This window comes from Balaenoptera ricei, chromosome X (genome assembly GCF_028023285.1).
Source record: "Balaenoptera ricei isolate mBalRic1 chromosome X, mBalRic1.hap2, whole genome shotgun sequence".
Lineage (NCBI taxonomy): Eukaryota > Metazoa > Chordata > Mammalia > Artiodactyla > Balaenopteridae > Balaenoptera > Balaenoptera ricei.
This window is the reverse complement of record NC_082660.1, coordinates 15,638,509-15,659,456: the sequence shown is the minus strand read 5'-3', so window position 1 is coordinate 15,659,456 and position 20,948 is coordinate 15,638,509. Positions and strand designations below refer to the sequence as shown.

Below are 20,948 nucleotides of genomic sequence, written 5' to 3'. Positions count from 1 at the left end.
AAACCTATCAGGCATCATTTTAGCCTAATTTCGAGGGAAAAACAACATAAAGTAGAGAAAAGACACTGTAATGTATAGAAGAGAGGGGAAACAGTCATTTTAACATAGTGCACTGTGCATCTCCAACAGAACTTTGAAATAAAATCAAGCCTTGAAATATTTCTGAGAGACCTGGAAAATATTCTTAAATGATCCCTAAGGTTAGCAGTGATCAATATAATCAGAACAAATATTTAAACAGGCTACAAAATACTGTTGAAATAAAAATTCACAGACTCCAAACAAACCGATATTCAAAAATCTTAGTCTGGAGTCAGAGACCATTCTAAAACTCATGCACATTTTTTAAGTAGAAATTCCACTTAACCAATTTCTGCTGAATTTCCAGATTAACTAAATATTCTCCATTCCCTCTGTAAAGCATAAGACTAAGGTCTACAGCATGATTAGAGCTTATTGTTTGTAGATGACCATCTAGGACAGCAGTTCTCAAAGTGTGATCTGTGGATCTCGGAGGAGGGGGGTCTCAGAGGACCCATGAAATCAAAACTATAGTCATGACAGCACTCAGTAATTTGCCTTTTTCACTGTGTTGGTATTTACACTGATGGCACAAAGCAATGATGGGTAAACTGGTGGCACCTTAGCATGAATCAAGGCATTGGATTTTTCAATGCCACCACGTTACAGTTAAAAAAAAAAAAAAAAAAGAAAAAGGCCAATTTTAGTAAAGGATGTCTTTAATGAAGCAGTAAAAATTATTACTTTTATTAAATTTCAGTTCTTGAGTACATGTCTTTTTAGGAATCTACATGATAAAATGAGGAATACACATAAAGCACTTCTGCTGCATATCAAAATACGACAGCTGTCATGGGGAAAAGCACTTGGGTAACAGAGTTATAAACTGAACTAGTCATTTTTCTTCAGGTACACCATTTTTACTTGAAAGAATGACTGATACACAGGCATTTATGTTAACATGTAATGGGTCTATTATTATTTTTAAATGAATTAATAAATATTTTTATATTGCTCAGTTTTGACTTCTAATATGATAAATATTAATAGATAAAACTCACATAAATACAAAGCTCTTAGGGTTCCCAATAATGTTAAGACTGTAAATGGAGTCCTAAGACCAAAAAGTTGCTGCTCTACTACAACTTTACAATGTGGTTCCCACCAGTCAAGTTGTATTCATATAAACAATCAGTTTTTTATAATACTCCCATATGTATTTATAACAGATGCACTTGTTATTTTAATATAATTCAATATCATATAAACCAATGAAATAATGTTTTTAAAAAAGAGGTTTGCTGTTTACAAGAAAACGAAGTTTAATACTTTGAAAAGACGTAATACAGGAAAGCTACCACTCATAATGCTATCTAATCGATTGTGAGTGCAACAACTATAAAACACTGGCAAGGGACGGTGGTGTGGTACGGATTCTTCACTGAAACTACTTTGCAATGTTTTTTTGTTTTTTAACATCTTTATTGGAGTATAATTGCTTTCCAATGGTGTGTTAGTTTCTGCTATAATAACAAAGTGAATCAGCTATACGTATACATATATCCCCATATCTCCTCCCTCTTGCGTCTCCCTCCCACCCTCCCTATCCCACCCCTCTAGGTGGTCACAAAGCACCGAGCTGATCTCCCTGTGCTATGCGGCTGCTTCCCACTAGCTATCTATTTTTAATTTGGTAGTGTATATATGTCCATGCCACTCTCTCACTTCGTCCCAGCTTACCCTTCCCCCTCCCCGTGTCCTCAAGTCCATTCTCTACGTCTGTGTCTTTATTCGTGTCCTGCCCCTTGGTTCATCAGAACCTTTTTTTTCTTTTTTTTAGATTCCATATATATGTGTTAGCATACGGTATTTGTTTTTCTCTTTCTGACTTACTTCACTCTGTATGACAGACTCTAGGTCCATCCACCTCACTACAAATAACTCAATTTCGTTTCTCTTTATGGCTGAGTAATATTCCATTGTATATATGTTACCACATCTTCTTTATCCCTTCATCTGTCAATGGACACTTAGGCTGCTTCCATGTCCCGGCTATTGTAAATACTGCTGCAATGAACATTGTGGTCCATGACTCTTTGAATTATGGTTTTCTCAGGGTATATGCCCAGTAGTGGGATTGCTGGGTTGTATGGTAGTTCTATTTTTAGTTTTTTAAGGAACCTCCATACTGTTCTCCATAGTGGCTGCATCAATTTACATTCCCACCAACAGTGCAAGAGGGTTCCCTTTTCTCCACACCCTCTCCAGCACTTATTCTTTGTAGATTTTTTGATGATGGCCTTTCTGACCGGTGTGAGGTGATACCTCATTGTAGTTTTGATTTGCATTTCTCTAATGATTAGTGATGTTGAGCAGCTTTTCATGTGTTTGTTGGCAATCTGTATATCTTCTTTGGAGAAATGTCTATTTAGGTCTTCTGACCATTTTTGGATTGGGTTGTTTGTTTTTTTGATATTGAGCTGCATGAGCTGCTTGTATATTTTGGAGATTAATCCTTTGTCAGTTGCTTCGTTTGCAACTATTTTCTCCCATTCTGAGGGTTGTCTTTTCATCTTGTTTATGGTTTCCTTTGCTGTGCAAAAGCTTTTAAGTTTCATTAGGTCCCATTTGTTTATTTTTGTTTTTATTCCCATTCCTCTAGGAGCTGGGTCAAAAAGGATCTTGCTGTGATTTACGTCATAGAGTGTTCTGCCTATGTTTTCCTCTAAGAGTTCTATAGTGTCTGGCCTTACATTTAGGTCTTTAATCCATTTTGAGTTTATTTTTGTGGATGGTGTTAGGGAGTGTTCTAGTTTCATTCTTCTACATGTAGCTGTCCAGTTTTCCCAGCACCACTTATTGAAGAAGCTGTCTTTTCTCCACTGTATATTCTTGCCTCCTTTATGAAAGATAAGGTGACCATATGTGCGTGGGTTTATCTCTGGCTTTCTATCCTGTTTCATTGATCTATATTTCTGTTTTTGTGCCAGTACCATACTGTCTTGATTACTGTAGCTTTTTTTTTTCTTAATTAATTAATTTATTTATTTTTGGCGTGTTGGGTCTTCGTTTCTGTGCGAGGGCTTTCTCCAGTTGTGGCGAGCGGGGGCCACTCGTCATCGGGGTGTACGGGCCTCTCACTGTTACGGCCTCTCCCATTGCAGAGCACAGGCTCCAGACACACAGGCTCAGTATTTGTGGCTCATGGGCTTAGTTGCTCCGTGGCATGTGGGATCTTCCCAGACCAGGGCTCGAACCCGTGTCCCCTGCATTGGCAGGCAGATTCCTAACCACTGCACCACCAGGGAAACCCTACTGTAGCTTTATAGTATAGTCTTTTCTTTCTCAAGATTGCTTTGTCTATTCGGGGTCTTTTGTGTTTCTATAAAAATTGTGAAATTTTTTGTTCCAGTTCTGTGAAAAGTGCCATTGGTAGTTTGATAGGGATTGCATTGGGTAGTATAGTCATTTTCACAATGTTGATTCTTACAATCCAAGAACATGGTATATCTCTCCATCTGTTGGATGGAGAGATCTCCAGATGTTTGTATCATCTTTAATTTCTTTCATCAGTGTCTTATAGTTTTCTGCATACAGGTCTTCTGTCTCTTTAGGTAGGTTTGTTCCTGGGTATTTTATTCTTTTTGTTGCAATGGTAAATGGGAGTGTTTCCTTAATTTCTCTTTCAGATTTTTCAACATTAGTGTATAGGAATGCAAGAGATTTCTATGCATTCATTTTGTATCCTGCTACTTTACCAAATTCATTGATTAATTCTAGTAGTTTTCTGGTAGCATCTTTAGGATTCTCTGTGTATAGTATCATGTCATCTGCAGTGACAGTTTTACTTCTTCTTTTCCGATTTGGATTTCTTTTTCTTCTCTGATTGCTGTGGCTAAAACTTCCAAAACTATGTTGAATAATAGTGGTGAGAGTGGGCAACCTTGTCTTGTTCCTGATCTTAGAGGAAATGGTTTCAGTTTTTCACCATTGAGAACGATGTTGGCTGTGGGTTTGTCATATATGGCCTTTATTATGTTGAGGTAAGTTCCCTCTGTGCCTACTTTCTAGAGAGTTTTTTATCATAAATGAGTGTTGAATTTTGTTGAAAGGTTTTTCTGCATCTAATGAGATTATCATATGGTTTTTATCCTTCAATTTGTTAGTATGGTGTATCACATTGATTGATTTCATATATTGAACAATCCTTGCATTCCTGGGATAAACCCCACTTGATCATGGTGTATGATCCTTTTAATGTGCTGTTGGATTCTGTTTGCTAATATTTAGTTGAGGATTTTTGCATCTATGTTCATCAGTGATATTGGTCTGTAGTTTTCTTTTTTTGTGACATCTTTGTCTGGTTTTGTTATCAGGGTGATGGCGGCCTCGTAGAATGAGTTTGGGAGTGTTCCTCTCTCTGCTATATTTTGGAAGAGTTTCAGAAGGTTAGGTGTTAGCTCTTCTCTCAATGTTTGATAGAATTCGCCTGTGAAGCCATCTGTTCCTGGGCTTTTGTTTGTTGGAAGATTTTTTTTTTTAAGCGTTTTGGTTATTTTTAGTTAAAGAAAAACAGCCTTTTCCAAGGGCAACAAAGTGAACTCAAAGTCAGAAGGAAACAGGGTGTGTGGGTTTCTCACAATCTCTTGCTCCATAAACCTGGATGTGATTTTCCTCCTGGAAAATCAGGTGCGACTGGCCAGCAGAGGGATGACTTTGGTGGGGTAGGTGGAGCTGCAGCCAGATTGGTCTGAGAGGGCTCTAAGGTGACTTCCATATGCCAGTCAGTTGACATGATTAACGCTATTATTCTTGAGGGGCATTAAATTAAGGAATGACGCAGGGAGCCAAGAGAGCGGCTTATTTGGTTGGTTCTCAATCACAATCAGGAAATAGTCTTTATCTGGTGCAACATTAATTTTATTTTTCTTGGAGCAAATTCGAAGGAAGGTGAGGTCATTCTGGGGGTCAATTTCACGCACGGTGCTCCGGGCCTTCTAGATGAAGTTGTGCATGAGGTTGGCGTACGGTGTGGTGTTGGGCTTGTCCATGGTGCTCCTGATGGGAATGCCTTCTGTGTTCACCACGATGATTCCCTGCACGCCCTTCTGGCTCTGAATTTGCTTCAGTGTCTCCTCCACCTCTGCCATCTCGGACCGATCTGGTAGCTCCGCGTCACCAGCCCTCAGCTCAGTCCCTGTTGGAAGATTTTTAATCACAGTTTCAATTTCAGTGCTTGTGATTGGTCTGTTCATATTTTCTATTTCTTCCTGGTTCAGTCTCGGAAGGTTGTACTTTTCTAAGAAATTGTCCATTTCTCCCAGGTTGTCCATTTTATTGGCATATAGTTGCTTGTAGTAATCTCTCATGATCCTTTGTATTTCTGCAGTGTCAGTTGTTACTTCTCCTTTTTCATCTCTAATTCTGTTGATTTGAGTCTTCTCCCTTTTTTTCTTGATGAGTCCGGCTAATGGTTTATCAACGTTGTTTATCTTCTCAAAGAACCAGCTTTTAGTTTTATTGATCTTTGCGATCGTTTCCTTCATTTCTTTTTCATTTATTTCTGATCTGATCTTTATGATTTCTTTCCTTCTGCTAACTTTGGGGTTTTTTTGTTCTTCCTTCTCTGATTGCTTTAGGTATAAGGTTAGGTTGTTTATTTGAGATTTTTCTTGTTTCTTGAGGTAGGCTTGTATTGCTATAAACTTCCCTCTTAGAACTGCTTTTGCTGCATCCCACAGGTTTTGGGTCGTCGTGTTTTCATTGTCATTTGTTTCTAGGTATTTTTTGATCTCCTCTTTGATTTCTTCAGTGATCTCTTTGTTATTTAGTAGCATATTGCTTAGCCTCCATGTGTTTGTATTTTTTACAGTTTTTTTCCTGTAACTGGTATCTAGTCTCATAGCACTGTGGTCGGAAAAGATACTTGATAAGATTTTAATTTTCTTAAATTTACCAAGGTTTGATTTGTGACCCAAGATATGATCTATCCTGGAGAATGTTCCATGAGCACTTGAGAAGAATGTGTGCTCTGTTGTTTTTGGATGGAATGTCCTATAAGTATCAATTAAGTCCATCCTGTTTAATACTTCATTTAAAGCTTGTGTTTCCTTATTTATTTTCATTTTGGATGATCTGTCCACTGGTGAAAGTGGGGTGTTAAAGTCCCCTACTATGACTGTGTACTTTCGATTTCCCCTTTTATGGCTGTTAGCATTTGCCTTATGTATTGAGGTGCTCCTATGTTGGGTGCATAAATATTTACAATTGTTATATCTTTTTCTTGGATTGACCCCTTGATCATTATGTAGTGTCCTTCTTTGTCTCTTGTAATAGTCTTTATTTTAAAATCTATTTTTTCTGATATGAGAATTGCTACTCCAGCTTTCTTTTGATTTCCATTTGCATGGAATATCTTTTTCCATCCCCTCACTTTCAGTCTGTATGTGTCCCTAGGTCTGAAGTGGGTCTCTTGTTGACTGCATATATATGGGTCTTGTTTTTGTATCCATTCAGCCAGTCTATGTCTTTTGGTGGGAGCATTTAATCCATTTACACTTAAGGTAATTATCGACATGTACATTCCTATTACCATTTTCTTAATTGTTTGGGGTTTGTTATTGTAGGTCTTTTCCTTCTCTTGTGTTTCCTGCCTAGAGAAGTTCCTTTAGCATTTGTTGTAAAGCTGGTTTGGTGGTGCTGAATTCTCTCAGCTTTTGCTTGTCTGTAGAGGTTTTAATTTCTCTCTCGAATCTGAATGAGATCCTTGCTGGGCAGAGTAATCTTGGTTGTAGGTTTTTCCCTTTCATCATTTTAAATATGTCCTGCCCCTCCCTTCTGGCTTGCACAGTCTCCACTGAAAGATCAGCTTTTAGCCTTATGGAGATTCCCTTGGATGTTATTTGTTGCTTTTCCCTTGCTGCTTTTAATATTTTTTCTTTGTATTTAATTATTGATAGTTTGATTAATATGTGTTTTGGCGTGTTTCTCCTTGGATTTATCCTGTATGGGACTCTCTGTGCTTCCTGGACTTGATTAACTATTTCCTTTCCCATATTAGGGACGTTTTCAACTATAATCTCTTCAAATATTTTCTCAGTCCCTTTCTTTTTCTCTTCTTCTGCTGGGACCCCTATAATTCGAATGTTGGTGCGTTTAATGTTGTCCCACAGGTCTCTGAGACTGTCCCCAATTCTTTTCATTCTTTTTTCTTCATTCTGCTGTGAGGTAGTTATTTCCACTATTTTATCTTCCAGGTCACTTATCCGTTCTTCTGCCTCAGTTATTCTGCTATTGATTCCTTCTAGAGAATTTTAAATTTCATTTATTGTGTTGTTCATCATCGTTTGTTTGGTCTTTAGTTTTTCTAGGTCCTTGTTAAACGTTTCTTGTATTTTCTCCATTCTATTTCCCAGATTTTGGATCACCTTTACTATCATTACTCTGAATTCTTTTTCAGGTAGACTGCCTATTTCCTCTTCATTTGTTTGGTCTGGTGGGTTTTTACCTTGCTCCTTCATCTGCCTTCTAATTTTGCTTAACTTACTGTGTTTGGGGTATCCTTCTCACCGTCTGCAGGTTCGTAGTTCCCATTGTTTTCGGTGTCTGCCCCCAGTGGGTAAGGTTGATTCAGTGGGTTGTATAGGCTTCCTGATGGAGGGAACTGGTGCCTATGTTCTGGTGGATGAGGCTGGATCTTGTCTTTCTGGTGGGCAGGGCCGTGCCTGGTGGTGTGTTTTGGGGTGTCTGTGAACTTATTATGATTTTAGGCAGCCTCTCTGCTAATGGGTGGGGTTGTGTTCCTGTCTTGCTAGTTGTTTGGCATGGGGTGTCCAGCACTGGAGCTTGCTGGTCGTTGAGTGGAGCTGGGTCTTATTGTTGAGACAGAGATCTCTGGGAGAGCTCTTGCTGATTGATACTATGTGGGGCCAGGAGGTCTCTGGTGGTCCAATGTCCTGAACTCGGCTCTCCCACCTCAGAGCTCAGGCTTGACACCCGGCCGCAGCACCAAGACCCTGTCAGCCACACGGCTATGTGTCAGGTTAGCCTGCTTCAGGGTAGTAGAGGCCTGGGTCAGACCTTGGAAGCTGATGGGGATTGAGGCTGACTCCTGGTCCAGGACAGGGCGAAGGTCCAAAGGAGGTGGGGAGGGCGTGTCCTAGGAAACGGTTGGGTCAATGCGTCCAGGCTGGGTGGGGGTGGTGCTGGGGAAAGGGAGGCCCAAGGATCTGGATCCAAGAAACTGGATGATGTTTTCCCAAGATTGCCAGGGCCACGAGTCAGGAATCGTCATGGAGAGAAGCCAAGGACAGTGCCAGGATCACACAGCTGGTAAATAATGGAGTTTGGCTTAAACTCAGGCCAGTCATCTCTGAAGCGCACATTTTTGTACCCTTATCCTATGCTACTCTCAAAGATTCTCAGCGAAATAGTCCTGCCCCTGCTTCCTCAGCTCTTTCTGCTTTCCTCCATCCCAACATGCACAATAATATATTGCAATAAACTGTTTACTTGCCATTCCTTTGCAATGTTTTTAAGTTTTCACTTCACTTTAAAGAAGCTGACACAGGATATCATTGATACATTATGGGTAGGATGTATGTAAGAAAACCCATCAGAACTCCAACCAGAAGATCAATACTCAAAAGGCCTTGACCCTGCCTCTAAAGAGAGTGGAAAGTGAATGTATATTGATATGTTTTAAGTTAAAACAAAATGTTTAAAGTATATATGCATCATTTTTTAGTGATTCTCCACTCAAATTGTCTTTTTCAATTAACAAATGCACAGGAGGTCCCAAATGCACAGGAGGAATAAGAGGGCTTTGTAATAAAGAACATAAATTGTATGTCTCATTTCATATTCAACTCTAAATTCCTGAGTTATAGAGAGGAATGTCCCCCAATATCCATTCTTCCCTTACTAGAGTAATACAACTTGTAAGTGGATGCCTCAGTGTCCAGAATGAAGAGTACATTTTCTTTGTGCCTTGCAGCTAGTGTGGCCACACAACTAAGTCCTGGCCAATGGGATGTGATAGCTGGAGCTCCATCTTGACCTTGAGGACAAGGGCCACATTTCAGGGGTGGTAGAGCAGAAAGGCAGAAGCAACCTGGGTCTCCTATGGCTGTGGAGCAGAGTTACCATACCCGCCTACCTTTGTATTTGTACCTGAGAGAGAAACTTCTATTTTGTTTAAGCCACTGTAATCCTGCGTCTCTGTTACAACCCCCTACCCCTAAGAGTATCTTTCTCCTTGCCCTCTTGAGACTCATTGTCAATCGTTAGGCACCGCCACTGATGGGAGGGTGATGGTCACCTTCCACTGAAAAACCATAAGGCCAGCACAAGAATCCCAGGCTCGCAGGTCAGAGGACTGGAGTTCTGGTAGCAGCTCTGCCACTTACCAGCAGAGATTGGAGACATTACATAGTGTCTGATACACAGAGGTAATTTCTCCATTTGTTCATATGAAATTGTTATTAACCGTGAACAATCACCATGAGTAGAACAGAAATAAAAAAGATAACTGAAATAGATCTGTCAGAATTTTATTATTTGGCAGTGAAAACTGCAAACTGCATGATTATTTTTGACAACTAAAAAGTAAGCATCTGATTTTACAGCAATCCTTTTTTTATAACTTTTTTTTAAATATCAAACTTCAGTTTTATTTTGGTGGGAAATGCCCCTTAGGAAAACACCTAAATTGACACAGGAAAGGAAGCCTTTAAACAGATTTTTGAAAAGAAACATAAAACAGTGTTTTAAAACAACAAAGAGCCTTGTAATATTTTTTCAAGTTTTGCTTGTAATGAAATCACTATATACATATTAATTAGAAAAATAACTTGTAAAGGTTGAATTAATTAAAAAGCCACATTACCGGTCAGCCGTCTTGGCAACACTGCTTTCCATTTCGTAATGATGATGCTGGTGGTGCTACTCTGTCATTTATGACATAAAAAGCACCTGGGAATTGACTAAAGCAAAGATAAACCTCTCCAGTCTTAATCTTCTTTAGATAATAACAGGAAATCAGCAGGAGCCACCTTTACTCACGAAGGAAACCTGTAAAAGTTCTGTCTGACTCCAGTTTATTCTACTCTTGTTAAGGCACTTAGTTCTTGACAATAACCAACTGTGATAAGTCAGCTGCTGTCCAAGAAATTCATAGGCACACAATATTGTTTACTGTATCGGACATTTGCCCTTAGGTCATATGATTAAAACTGTCACTAAGAGTTAACAATTAAAAAAAAAAATTGAAGCAATTACAGAGACAACTCGAACAATGTGTGCTTTTCTTCTTTTCTCCCATGCTTCTAATTCCTTACTTGTGGTCACATCTACCTCCTCAAGCTTTACCTTATGGCTCCTGGCACATCTTCTTCCCTGAGATAAAGCCACGGCACTGGCAATTCACAAAAGGCTGCTTCATGAGCCCGCTCATTAGCCACTGTAGGTCTGATTCAGACACCCATCCTATGCCTGTCATCACTGTCAATTTACGTGCCTCTCCCTCAGAGGCCTTGCTTAGGTTTAATTAAAATAAACCAAGTCTAAAAATTACTTGTTGAAGATAGAGTCTAAGACTTCAGAAGTCAAACCAATACATTGTTTAAATTTATCTCTCTACAGTTAAATTGTACAATATCCTTCAATATATTTTCAGGACTTCTAATGATTATGGGTACTACTGTCATTTTTAAAGTCAGATTATGAGCACAATGACAAGTCATACTAGATAATAATACTTTCTTTAATAGTATCAGAAACAGCCCTAAATAAAAGAATGAGGCAAATCTCTATTGCGTCAGTTAGTGACTTACTTTTTCAACATACTCAAACACCAAGTACAATTTCCCCCTCCGACGAAAGGCTTCCTTTAACTCCACAATGTTTTCCTGCTTGAGAGTACGAAGCATTTTAAGCTCTCGTAAAGTCGTTTCCTTGACTTCTTCATTTTCTAGAATGTAAACAATGGTGAATAGAGTAAAATTAAAGCTTTCAAACCACTATTCAAAAAATTCTAAGAATATTGAAAACATACCAATTTCACTTTCCACTTTGAGTACTTCTGCATAAGAAGTCCAAGGATGGAATATTCAATATCACATTTTCTTGTTGAAAGGATCAAGAATAAGAAACTTAAAGAAGAAAAGGCTTACTTGACCAGCATGAACCTAATTTTCTGCTTGTATTTTCTTATACTGCTTATTGCAAAGTGTTTATGTAAAACAGACTTATAGATACGACATATAAATCCACTGTCATTTTAACTCTAACACTACATACTGAGGAAGAAGGAGTTTAAAAGGGTAAAAAGGAATTAACCACATCAGTGTGCAGAGGAGCCTTTGTGCAACATCTGTAGCAGTTGATGTTTTAAAGTTTGGCCTGAAGCTTTGTCTTAAAAGAGCATTTTATTCCCCAGGCTGCATGTGAGTCACCTCTGTAAGCAGAGGTCATATGCCAGGCATGCACAATGCAGGTCACAGTCAAGTTGCAGGGAACTCTAAGGGTGTCTGATCTTCTCTTTGAATAGCGGCTGCTGCATGTTCCTGCTGTCCTCCTGTGGCACGTCCGTCTGTCCATCCCAGGATGTGTAGCTGTACTGGGATGGAGAACTTATGCTGAACCAATACACCCTTTCGTATCATCAACTCCACTCATGATAACCCCCACAGACACAGAGGAAGGACAGAAGTCACATTAACTCTAATGGATCAATTGGCAGGGGAGCAGGGAAGGCAATATTTCATGTTAAAGGAGTTTTTATAATAGCTTTAGATTTAGCCAGGAAATTCTAACAGTCATGTTTACATATGTATATACAAGGAAGGATACAGGTTCATAATCCCTTATCTGCATTCCAAAAACCAAAAAAAAAAAAAAAATCAGTCTAAAAATTGAATACTTTTTCTAACTTTAAGGCAAATCTCTTTAGAGGCAAATCCTGAACTAATACGAGACCACTGACAGTCTTTGTTTATCCTACTTAGTATGAATATTCATATGTTGTGCTTTAGAAATAATACCTGATTACAGGATGCTAAAGTGACATGCCATATTTCCATTCTAAAATCTAAAAGTTATGAATTCTAGAATACATTTGGCCCCAAGGTTTTGGGTAATGGTCAGAATCCTAGCTTGAAAGTCTAAGCTGTGTAACCCTCAAGTTCAGGCATGTCTGGGAAGGTAGAAAATAGTTTGGGGACAGGGACGAGAAAGATGAAGATGCCTTCAAGGAAGATATGTTTCCTAAGCAAGATACACAAGAGAAAAGAACCTAAATGGGGCCAAAGGGGGAGGGGAGATCCTAAATGCAATACCAGGAGTACTTCTCAGATTATGGTCGTACCTCACAGTGCAGGATCTTAGTTCCCAGACCAGGGATTGAACCCGGCCCGGCAGTGAAAGCGCCAAGTCCTAACTACTGGACCGCCAGGGAATTCCCCTAACCCCCATTCAAACTGAGTTTAAAGAAAAGAGACTATAACAAAACCATGGGCTTGGCAGTAGCCCCAGAATATCTGTAACAAACAGAAAACAAAGTCAACACTCCTTTGCGAAATGGTTACACCAGGGAAATATTCTCCCTACTTCAAGAAAGCTGTTGGAGAATGCTGGAGCACAGATTAGGAAAGGAGAGAGATACTGCCTATCAGAAGGCAGGAAGCAGCAGTAGCAAAGGCTGACAGTAGCATAGCCCACATCAAGGGGGTCAACTGGGAACTGGGTACTCACAGGGCCCATGTCAGAGCATGAAACAGGGGGGCCACCTGGCAGTAGGGGCAACGTGCGTGACATGACTAGGGGACTTCCTGAAGTGGCTGAGAGGCTTGTGGGGGGGATAAATGTCCAGCTGTTCTGCAAATTGGGGCTGCACCAGAGAAGTAGTATTTTGTAACTGTCAGAACTGCTAAAGCCTAGGGAAGCTAAAAGTCTTCAGTCTTATGAAGAAGGTTAACCTGCTTCTCTGCTGTCCCATCTGAGTTACTCCCAAGGTTAGGGTAATCAAACTAAAATCCACCTGTCTCTAAGATCTGCCACACAGATCTCAATACGAAGCAAATAAAATTACTTCTAATAAGGAAGTAATTCAGCAAGAGACAACTATACTACTCATGACCTGATCCTTGTCTGCATTTCCATCCCCATCTCATGCCCTTCTCTCCCTCCCTCACGTTAGTCTTTCGGTTCCCAAAATAGCCCCAAACTTTATTTTTCAAACTTGGGGCCTTTGAGCTTGTTCCCTCTGCCGAGAACTCTCATTATACTACCAGACTCTTTACAGGGCTGCCTCCTTCAGGCTGCAGTTTAAGTGTCACTTGATCACTAAACCAAAGCAAGCCTCCATCTCCATGCTAATCCGAGAGCTCTAGGAGGACAGGTCTAAGTTCTGCTTGCTGTTCAACAACACGCACCCAACCACCGAGGACTGGACCCGGCACAGAGGGGATCAATAAATACTTCCTACACGAATGCCTTCACTGGTGCCATGAGGAAATCCTTGCCCATATGTGGCTAGCTCTTATTCCCTTAAAACATGGGAAGCAGCAATGTGATAGCAAACAATAGGCACTTTGCCCTCTCAGTTTTGAGGACACTGCTTTCAATCTTCTCTCTCCAGAACTTTGAAAGGCAGCTTTTCAGACAGTTAAGACAAACTGAATTTATTTTCCCCTATTCACCTCTGCCCCGGTAAGTCTTCTACAATATGTGATTATAAAAAATGGAGGCTCCAGAAAACCGACTGCACCAAGAGTCAAGAACACATATATATTCGGTCATTAGAACATCCCTAAGCTATGCTGGAGCTGGTTACAAATAAATGGTGCAACAAAGTCAAAGGTAAATAAAGTTGGAATACCTCTTCTAATCAAAAGCTTGGCGAATTCTTGGCACTGAAAAAAGGGAGCTTTGTATCATTAGCAACTTGTGGCAGTTTCACCTTGCTAACAGATAAAGCTGAATGGCCAAAGCAGAATGGCTATCGTAGAAGGAACGTTGGAGTAGGATCTGGGAGACCTAGATTTTGGACCCTTTTAACCAGATAACACTGTAACATGTGACTTTGGGCAAGCCATTTAACTTTTCATTCATAAAATAACTAAATGGGCACTCCTCTGCACCCACACATGTACCCTAAAAAGTCCCATGGCCTTTTCCAAATCTAATAATCCATGATTTCTCTTCATTAAAATCTCATTGATTATGAGCCTAAACCTCACTGAATTTTGGTACTTTGTTATATATATTTATATCATTCGAATCTATACTGACTTTGCTAAACAATGGCTAGAGAGAAAAGGGAAACAAATCTTCAAAAAGAAGCTCACAAAATCACTTAGCATGCAGAGCCAAAACCACTTCATTTGAGCAGTCATCTTGTTTAGGAAATGAAGTCTCCTCTAATTTATGTCAGTCAAAGTTATTAAAAGTTGAGGTAAGCACTTCGGCACTAAGATTGTAATGAATGGGAACAGGTAGAAAGTGGAGTTATTAATTCCCTAAGTGCAAGCAAAATGCACACTCTTCATTATTTGGGAGTCCTATCATTTTGTTCCTCTGAGTACTTTTAAGGTTCCTGGCCTACCCCCTGTACTTTATAATGAAAATTGTGGCACTAAATGATCAGATGATTGGGAAAAGGAATGAACATTCCACTTACAAATGCTTCTCTCCTCAGAGGTTCAGAAAGTAGCAAAGCTGCTGAGTGAGCCAGTTTTTTAAAGGTGGAAGCACAGCCCACTAAAGAGGGCACAAACACCCCTGCCTTTCAGTTGAAATAATCTCATGGCTTTTTATTTAGGCTAGGCTCCTCCAGTTCACAAATGAAGAAACCAAGTCTACAAAGAATAACTTTCTCAGGGTAAGTGAAGGGAATGTCACACCGAGTAGAACACAGGGACGGAGGCGCCTTGGTGTAAGGCAGTGAGCGAGCTTTGGAGAGTGAGTCGGAACACCCAAGTCGGAACACCCAAGTCTAGACTCTGCTTCTGCTTAACTATGTGGCAAAGCAGCATGGTGTGGGCGGAAGAAAAACTCAATGAAGATCCTGGGGTCTGTGTCTTAGTCTCAGTTAATCACATACTAGCTGTGGTTCCTCAGCTGTAAACTAGAGTTAGGGTTCTACTAGATGATGCTGAAGGTCCCACCATGTGATTCCTGCTTATGTGCATGCTGATGGACCTGGTCATCAATTACCATGGAGGGTGTTTAGCTTAGTACAGGCAGCAATTATGACAAAGTTATATAAATTCTATTGAGTGATGACTAAATGGCATGGTAGAAGAAGGACATTAAGTTTAAAAAAACAAAAACTAACCTATTTCTAAGCTTGCCAGTAAGGCTGCAAGTTAACACACCTAAAAAGCAAGAAGGGAGATTCAAAGTAAAAGAAAACAATTTTTAAGAATAAAGATCACAGGAGCAAAAGAAATGCAAAGATAAGTAAGTGACGAAAAGAGAAAAATCTAAAGATGAGCAGAAACTCTTCTGTAAAACTATTTTTAAAGAACTGTGGGCTTAGAAAAGAAATCCAGAAATAACTATAACCTACTTTATGAAATCACAAACCTGACATTTTTGTATAGCCAAAGAGGCCCCCCGTAATGGACCTTTAAACAGGTACAAAGTGGGGAAAAGTCAAGCCATCCTTGCACAAAACCATAAGGGTGCCATTTTTGAGTCTGGTTGCCCTGACTGAAGAAGGAACATCAACAGGAGGCAAGTAACATGGCCAGGGGGTTTTGAATGGTGGTGCTGCTGTCATATATACCAAAAATGACGAGAAAACTTAAATCTTCAGAGATGAAGGCCAGGTAAAGCACAATGGAAATGTATTAAACCATGAAAGGTGCAAAATGTTCACCAAATCTTAGAAGAATCCCTGAAGTTTGAAAGAGATCCATTTTGGTCATTAAAAAGAAGTGTGGTGAAATCATGACTAGCCAGAATGCTCAAGCTTAGTTAATTGATTTCTCTATTTAACCAAGGTTTGGAAAGTTTGTCTCAAAGCCTCTCTTACAGAGAAATCCGGTTCTTGAATTTAAAGATTATAAACCCTTGTTTTCTACAAATATACAAAATAAGAGACTGGAGTTCCCCTGATCCCAAGATCAGGATAGAGCTGTCTAGTGTCTGGGTAAAAATAAGGATGAAATAAACTGGAGCAAAGAACAGATGATCAATTAAACATTTTGTCATGATTAAGAACAAAGATGTCCATTCCAAGGGAAAATATTTATCTACAGAAACATAAGCAGCAGCAGAATATGAAATGCAAGCAATTTTATTTGATATAAAAGCAAAGACACAACCTAAATTCCATGTTAACCATGGATTACCACACAGCTCCCTGAGAGTCAGCCTCCTTGCCATGTACGGAGGCCCAGTGACAAGTGGGGAGGATCCCTCCTCACCCCATCACCCATACATTCAGGAAGGACTGAAAAGTTCAAATAAACAGAAGGTGTTGTCACATCAGAAGATCCAAATGTTTGTCAAATATAAATTTTAGACCACAGGGCTTCTTCAATTAAAGGTTAAACAATGTTTTTATTCTTGCTGGTCCAAAGCTATCTAATCTATATCAGTGCTCTTGGATTATTTAAAAAATTGAGGACCGTAGACACTGGCACATGTGTGTACGTGAAAATGATGATCCAATAGTGATAGAAGATTATCATCTGAACATCAAATCTCATTGTGCAAGATAGGAATTATAGGAAAGGTAGGAGGATTAGGCTAACTTTATTATTATACATAGTCTGAAAAGTACCTTTTAACTAAATAATCTCTAGTATCTTTTTGGTCTGTGGTCATTTTTCTCTTCTCAGAAAAATCCAAATATGTACTGAGCAGAATTAATTCTATGGAGGGGACTTCCCTGGTGGCACACTGGTTAAGAATCCGCCTGCCAATGCAGGGGACACGGGTTTGATCCCCGGTCTGGGAAGATCCCACATGCTGCGGAGCAACTAAGCCCCGTACCCCACCACTACTGAGCCTGCGCTCTAGAGCTCACGAGCCACAACTACTGAAGCCCATGTGCCTAGAGCCCGTGCTCCACAACAAGAGAAGCCACTGCAATGAGAAGCCCGCGCACCGCAACGAAGATTAGCCCCCCCTCGCTGCAACTAGAGAAAGCCTGCGCGCAGCAACAAAGACCCAACACAGCCATAAATAAATTAATTAATTAATTAAAAAAAAATTCTATGGAGACTTCTGGTCGGTTAGGTATTTATTAGTTAATGTTTCTATGTGGGAATTTACATTAATAGACAAATTTATAATACTATCATTCAGGATATCATTAAGAATTCATTATCTATCTGAGACTCCACATTTGTGATGATGTATAAAGAAGCAAAATCATCAAAACAAGAAAATATTAACAAATGAAGTGATCTCAAATAAAACTGTCATCACTCAAACATTCCTTCCTTTTAACAGGTGTTGATTCCCACCAGTGTGTCAAAGTCTTTCAGGGAATATCACAGGCACACACTTATAAATGATCTGATGGTGTTATATCAGCTAACAACTGGAGAATAAAAAATGAACAAGGATGAAGACAAAAAAACAGGAACATACAAAAACCAAGAGAAGAGTGACAAAGCCTTTTGTATATTTTTAATGACCTTTTTATTGTGGAAGTCATTCACTGACCTAGCCTACAATTTTACTGTAAAAATTGCCCCACCCTGCCAAAAGATAACAATTGATTCTTTTTTCTAAGAAACAGTACATAGTTGCTATTATAATCTAAATTGTGTTAACTGTAAGATAAACTTATTTTTATAATTTTAGTTTCATTTTTTCAACTTAAACTCCCAATCTAACTTTTTATTTACTATGAAATTTTGGTTTCCATTTTAAATAGTAATCTATTGTCCTGGGATAATAAGGACTTCTTGAACTAAATAGTGGTCTACCTTAAAATGTTGTTTTAAAAATGTTTCATGCAAATTTGTGCATACATATGAATTTAACAAGAAAACAGGACATTATCATAATCTTTTAAAGCTAACAGGAGGTAATATATACTCATAAAATATTCCTTGATATAATCAGCATAAGAATACTTGATTAGCTTGAACGTGGGTCAGACCAATTTCAGATCCTATTTCAGTTTAACAATGCTTTCACAGGATTATTTCATTACCTTCACGAAGATTTTTAAACATTGGATTTGGAAAAGTCACTACCAAAATATCAAAAGAATATATTCAGAGTACCTAATAAAAGAAATTCATGAGAGCTATATGACAATAAGGGCAATATTATCATGAAACTGTATTTTTTATTATAATTAGCCTGACTAAAATTTAAGATGATAAACTGATACAGAATTAAGGGGTTTACATAGGGGTTGAATGGACATCCTCACCTATACTAGACTATCTATGTACACTTCACACTCCAAAAGGGTGTTTACCACACATTTTCCCTTACTTTCCATTAAGCATGATACTACTCTGGCGGGAGGAAAAGAGTAAAGACAGAAAAGATTGTGTGAGATCTCCCAGGGGAACTGGAAACAATAGGAAAGTGTGCCTAGAATAGGCTTGGAACTAAAAAGTTATGAATAATTGGATATGTTTTTAGATTCTATTGCTGAAATATTTAGGAAGTGTCCCTCTGGAAGTATGTATAGGCGCACTTACAAAGCTGTCCATCTGCAAAGTGGGTGGGTGATGCGGCTGCATGCCTGTGAGGTATGGCAACTGATGATGGCCCAGCAGAAATGAGGGCAGAGTGGATTCATGTTTTGTCAGCTCAGTGAAATAAAAACTGATCAAATGTTTCCTATAATGTTTAGACTATCCATACACCCCTGGGATGCCAGAGCAAGAAACAATCTCTCTCACCTCAAAATTATACAAAGTCATTCAGGCACTGACTGCTTTCTACTCCGTTTTACTGCTTTTTATTTACAGGTCTTAATTCTGTTAATAGGTCAGAAGTTTCTTGAAAGTATCCGGACCTGATTTACCTTCACTGTTCTTATAGCACCTGGCTCAGTGCTCAATGAATTTTTCTTTTCTTTTTTTTTTTTTGGCCGCGCCACACGGCATGTGGGATCTTAGTTCCCCTGATCAGGGATCGAACCCGAGCCCCCTGCAGTGGAAGTGCGGAGTCTTAACTGCTGGACAGCCAGGGAAGTCCCCAGTGCTCAATGAATTTTAACAGATACACTACTGATTGCCAATCTGAAGGTACTGTAATTCAGGGACTAATATATTGTTTAATTGAAGCTAAGAACTGGTATTCATAGGATAGAGGTTGTGAAGAATTGGGTATTTAGTTTTCTTAAAAACAGCAATGACATACATGGCCTAGATTGCACTACTTTTCAAAAATTTGATGACAATTATTATTTTTGGTGGTAGCTGATGGTTGACAATGTGCCTTACAAGATGAATGCACAGCCAGAAGTCTTTATATACAGGCAAAGGTTATGCTTTGATCTACTGTTGCAACCACTCTTTTTAGTAGATCACCATTTGTCTCCTGGCCACCTGCGATTAGCCCAAAGCCACTGCTCAAAGAGCTTATTTCCAATGGTCTCCTAGGGGGTTGGCCTGGGGCTATTGCTTCCCACTAGACTACAGGTACATGATTGGAAGCAGGGCTTTTTTGGTTTTTGTTTTTAAAGAACAAGCTAAAGTATTTTTTTGTTGCCTTCTCCTTAAGGCTGCCAAGCCAATGCTAAAATTCCTGGCTGACGTGCTTGTGCTCCACATAACCAGCACATCAGAGCTGGGTTACATCAAATACTACTGCATCTACCCCAGGAGTTGTTAGCGAGGCCCTTTTGTTATTTAATGTTTGCTAAGTCTCTAAGGTAGGGGTGATGAAACTTCACAAATACAGAGGCTGGTGTCTTACAGCACAGTCACTGTGTGCTGATGAAGGTAGGCTATGAATGCCTATTGTCACACTTCCAATTAGATATGAAGGTTGATGCTATGGTGGGGCCTCTTACTCCTGCAGCACTTGTTTTCAAATGGCAGGTTGTGACTCATTAGTGGTGACATCAACGTATTTCATGCCAAAATAGGCACTTATATGAATTTATATGAGCAAGAAAGAACAGAAAATGGAGAATCTCACATTAATAAAATAAATAATTCTGTGAAACTTTTGCTTCAGTTATATATATGACATTATGTATGAGGATACTGTGTAGGAGGTAAAAAATACTTCTGCTGTCGGATCTCTGTCAAAAAAAAAAATTGAAAAAATGCTGCCTAGAGCTTCTTAAAGGCCATGTGTGTCTTTGTGGTCAGTTTTTCTACTTGGCTGTATTTGGATGGCCAAGAGTCTGGATTTAAAACCTAATGGCCTAATGAAATGCTTTATTTATTTTTTCTTTTGTACATTACTTTTTTTTTGGTGCACTATTTTTGTTGTTGTTGTTGTTAATCCTTTATTTTAAACTTTCTTGTCCAGGATAGGGTAATTTTAATACTCCATTTGAAATGGTCTGGATGTGTGACCAAAGCCTCCAAGTATGGTATTTCTTCTTGAAAAGCTTTTATTTTCCCAATAAGTTATTCTAAATATAAAACCATTCCCTCTGTACTGTTTACATACCACTTACCTTTATATTTCTAGCTAACTAGGAAGCAGAGATCGCAGTAACCAATATTGAAGCCTTTAACGTAACACTTGCTACTTGTGTGAACCCAGGAAGTATTTACTTCAAGTAAGTTTTATCATTTTAAACTGTTAGTATTTAGAAACAGTGTAAATAGCATGTTTTCTATCCAGCATTTGAAGCAAGATTTCCAGTGTTGACTGTCCCTTAAAACACAAGATGAATTTTCTGATATCATGAGATTTGAAAAGATTCACACGGGAGGAACTAAATGTTTCAAAGCAAAGCATGATGATAATTAAGATATATTTAC

General features: G+C 39.0%; 1 protein-coding gene and 1 pseudogene across 2 annotated transcripts in view; both read right to left on the bottom strand.

Annotated features, from left to right (window-relative positions):
• Positions 1–20,948, bottom strand: part of CDKL5 (cyclin dependent kinase like 5) — a 188,626-nt gene that overhangs the window by 50,423 nt on the left and 117,255 nt on the right. For both annotated transcript variants that reach the window (XM_059910711.1, XM_059910712.1), the window contains exon 5: positions 10,854–10,990. In XM_059910711.1, the coding sequence (XP_059766694.1) occupies positions 10,854–10,990 (137 nt within the window). The remainder of the gene's footprint in view (positions 1–10,853; positions 10,991–20,948) is intronic.
• On the bottom strand, positions 4,773–5,200 carry LOC132357507 (dynein light chain roadblock-type 1-like; annotated as a pseudogene).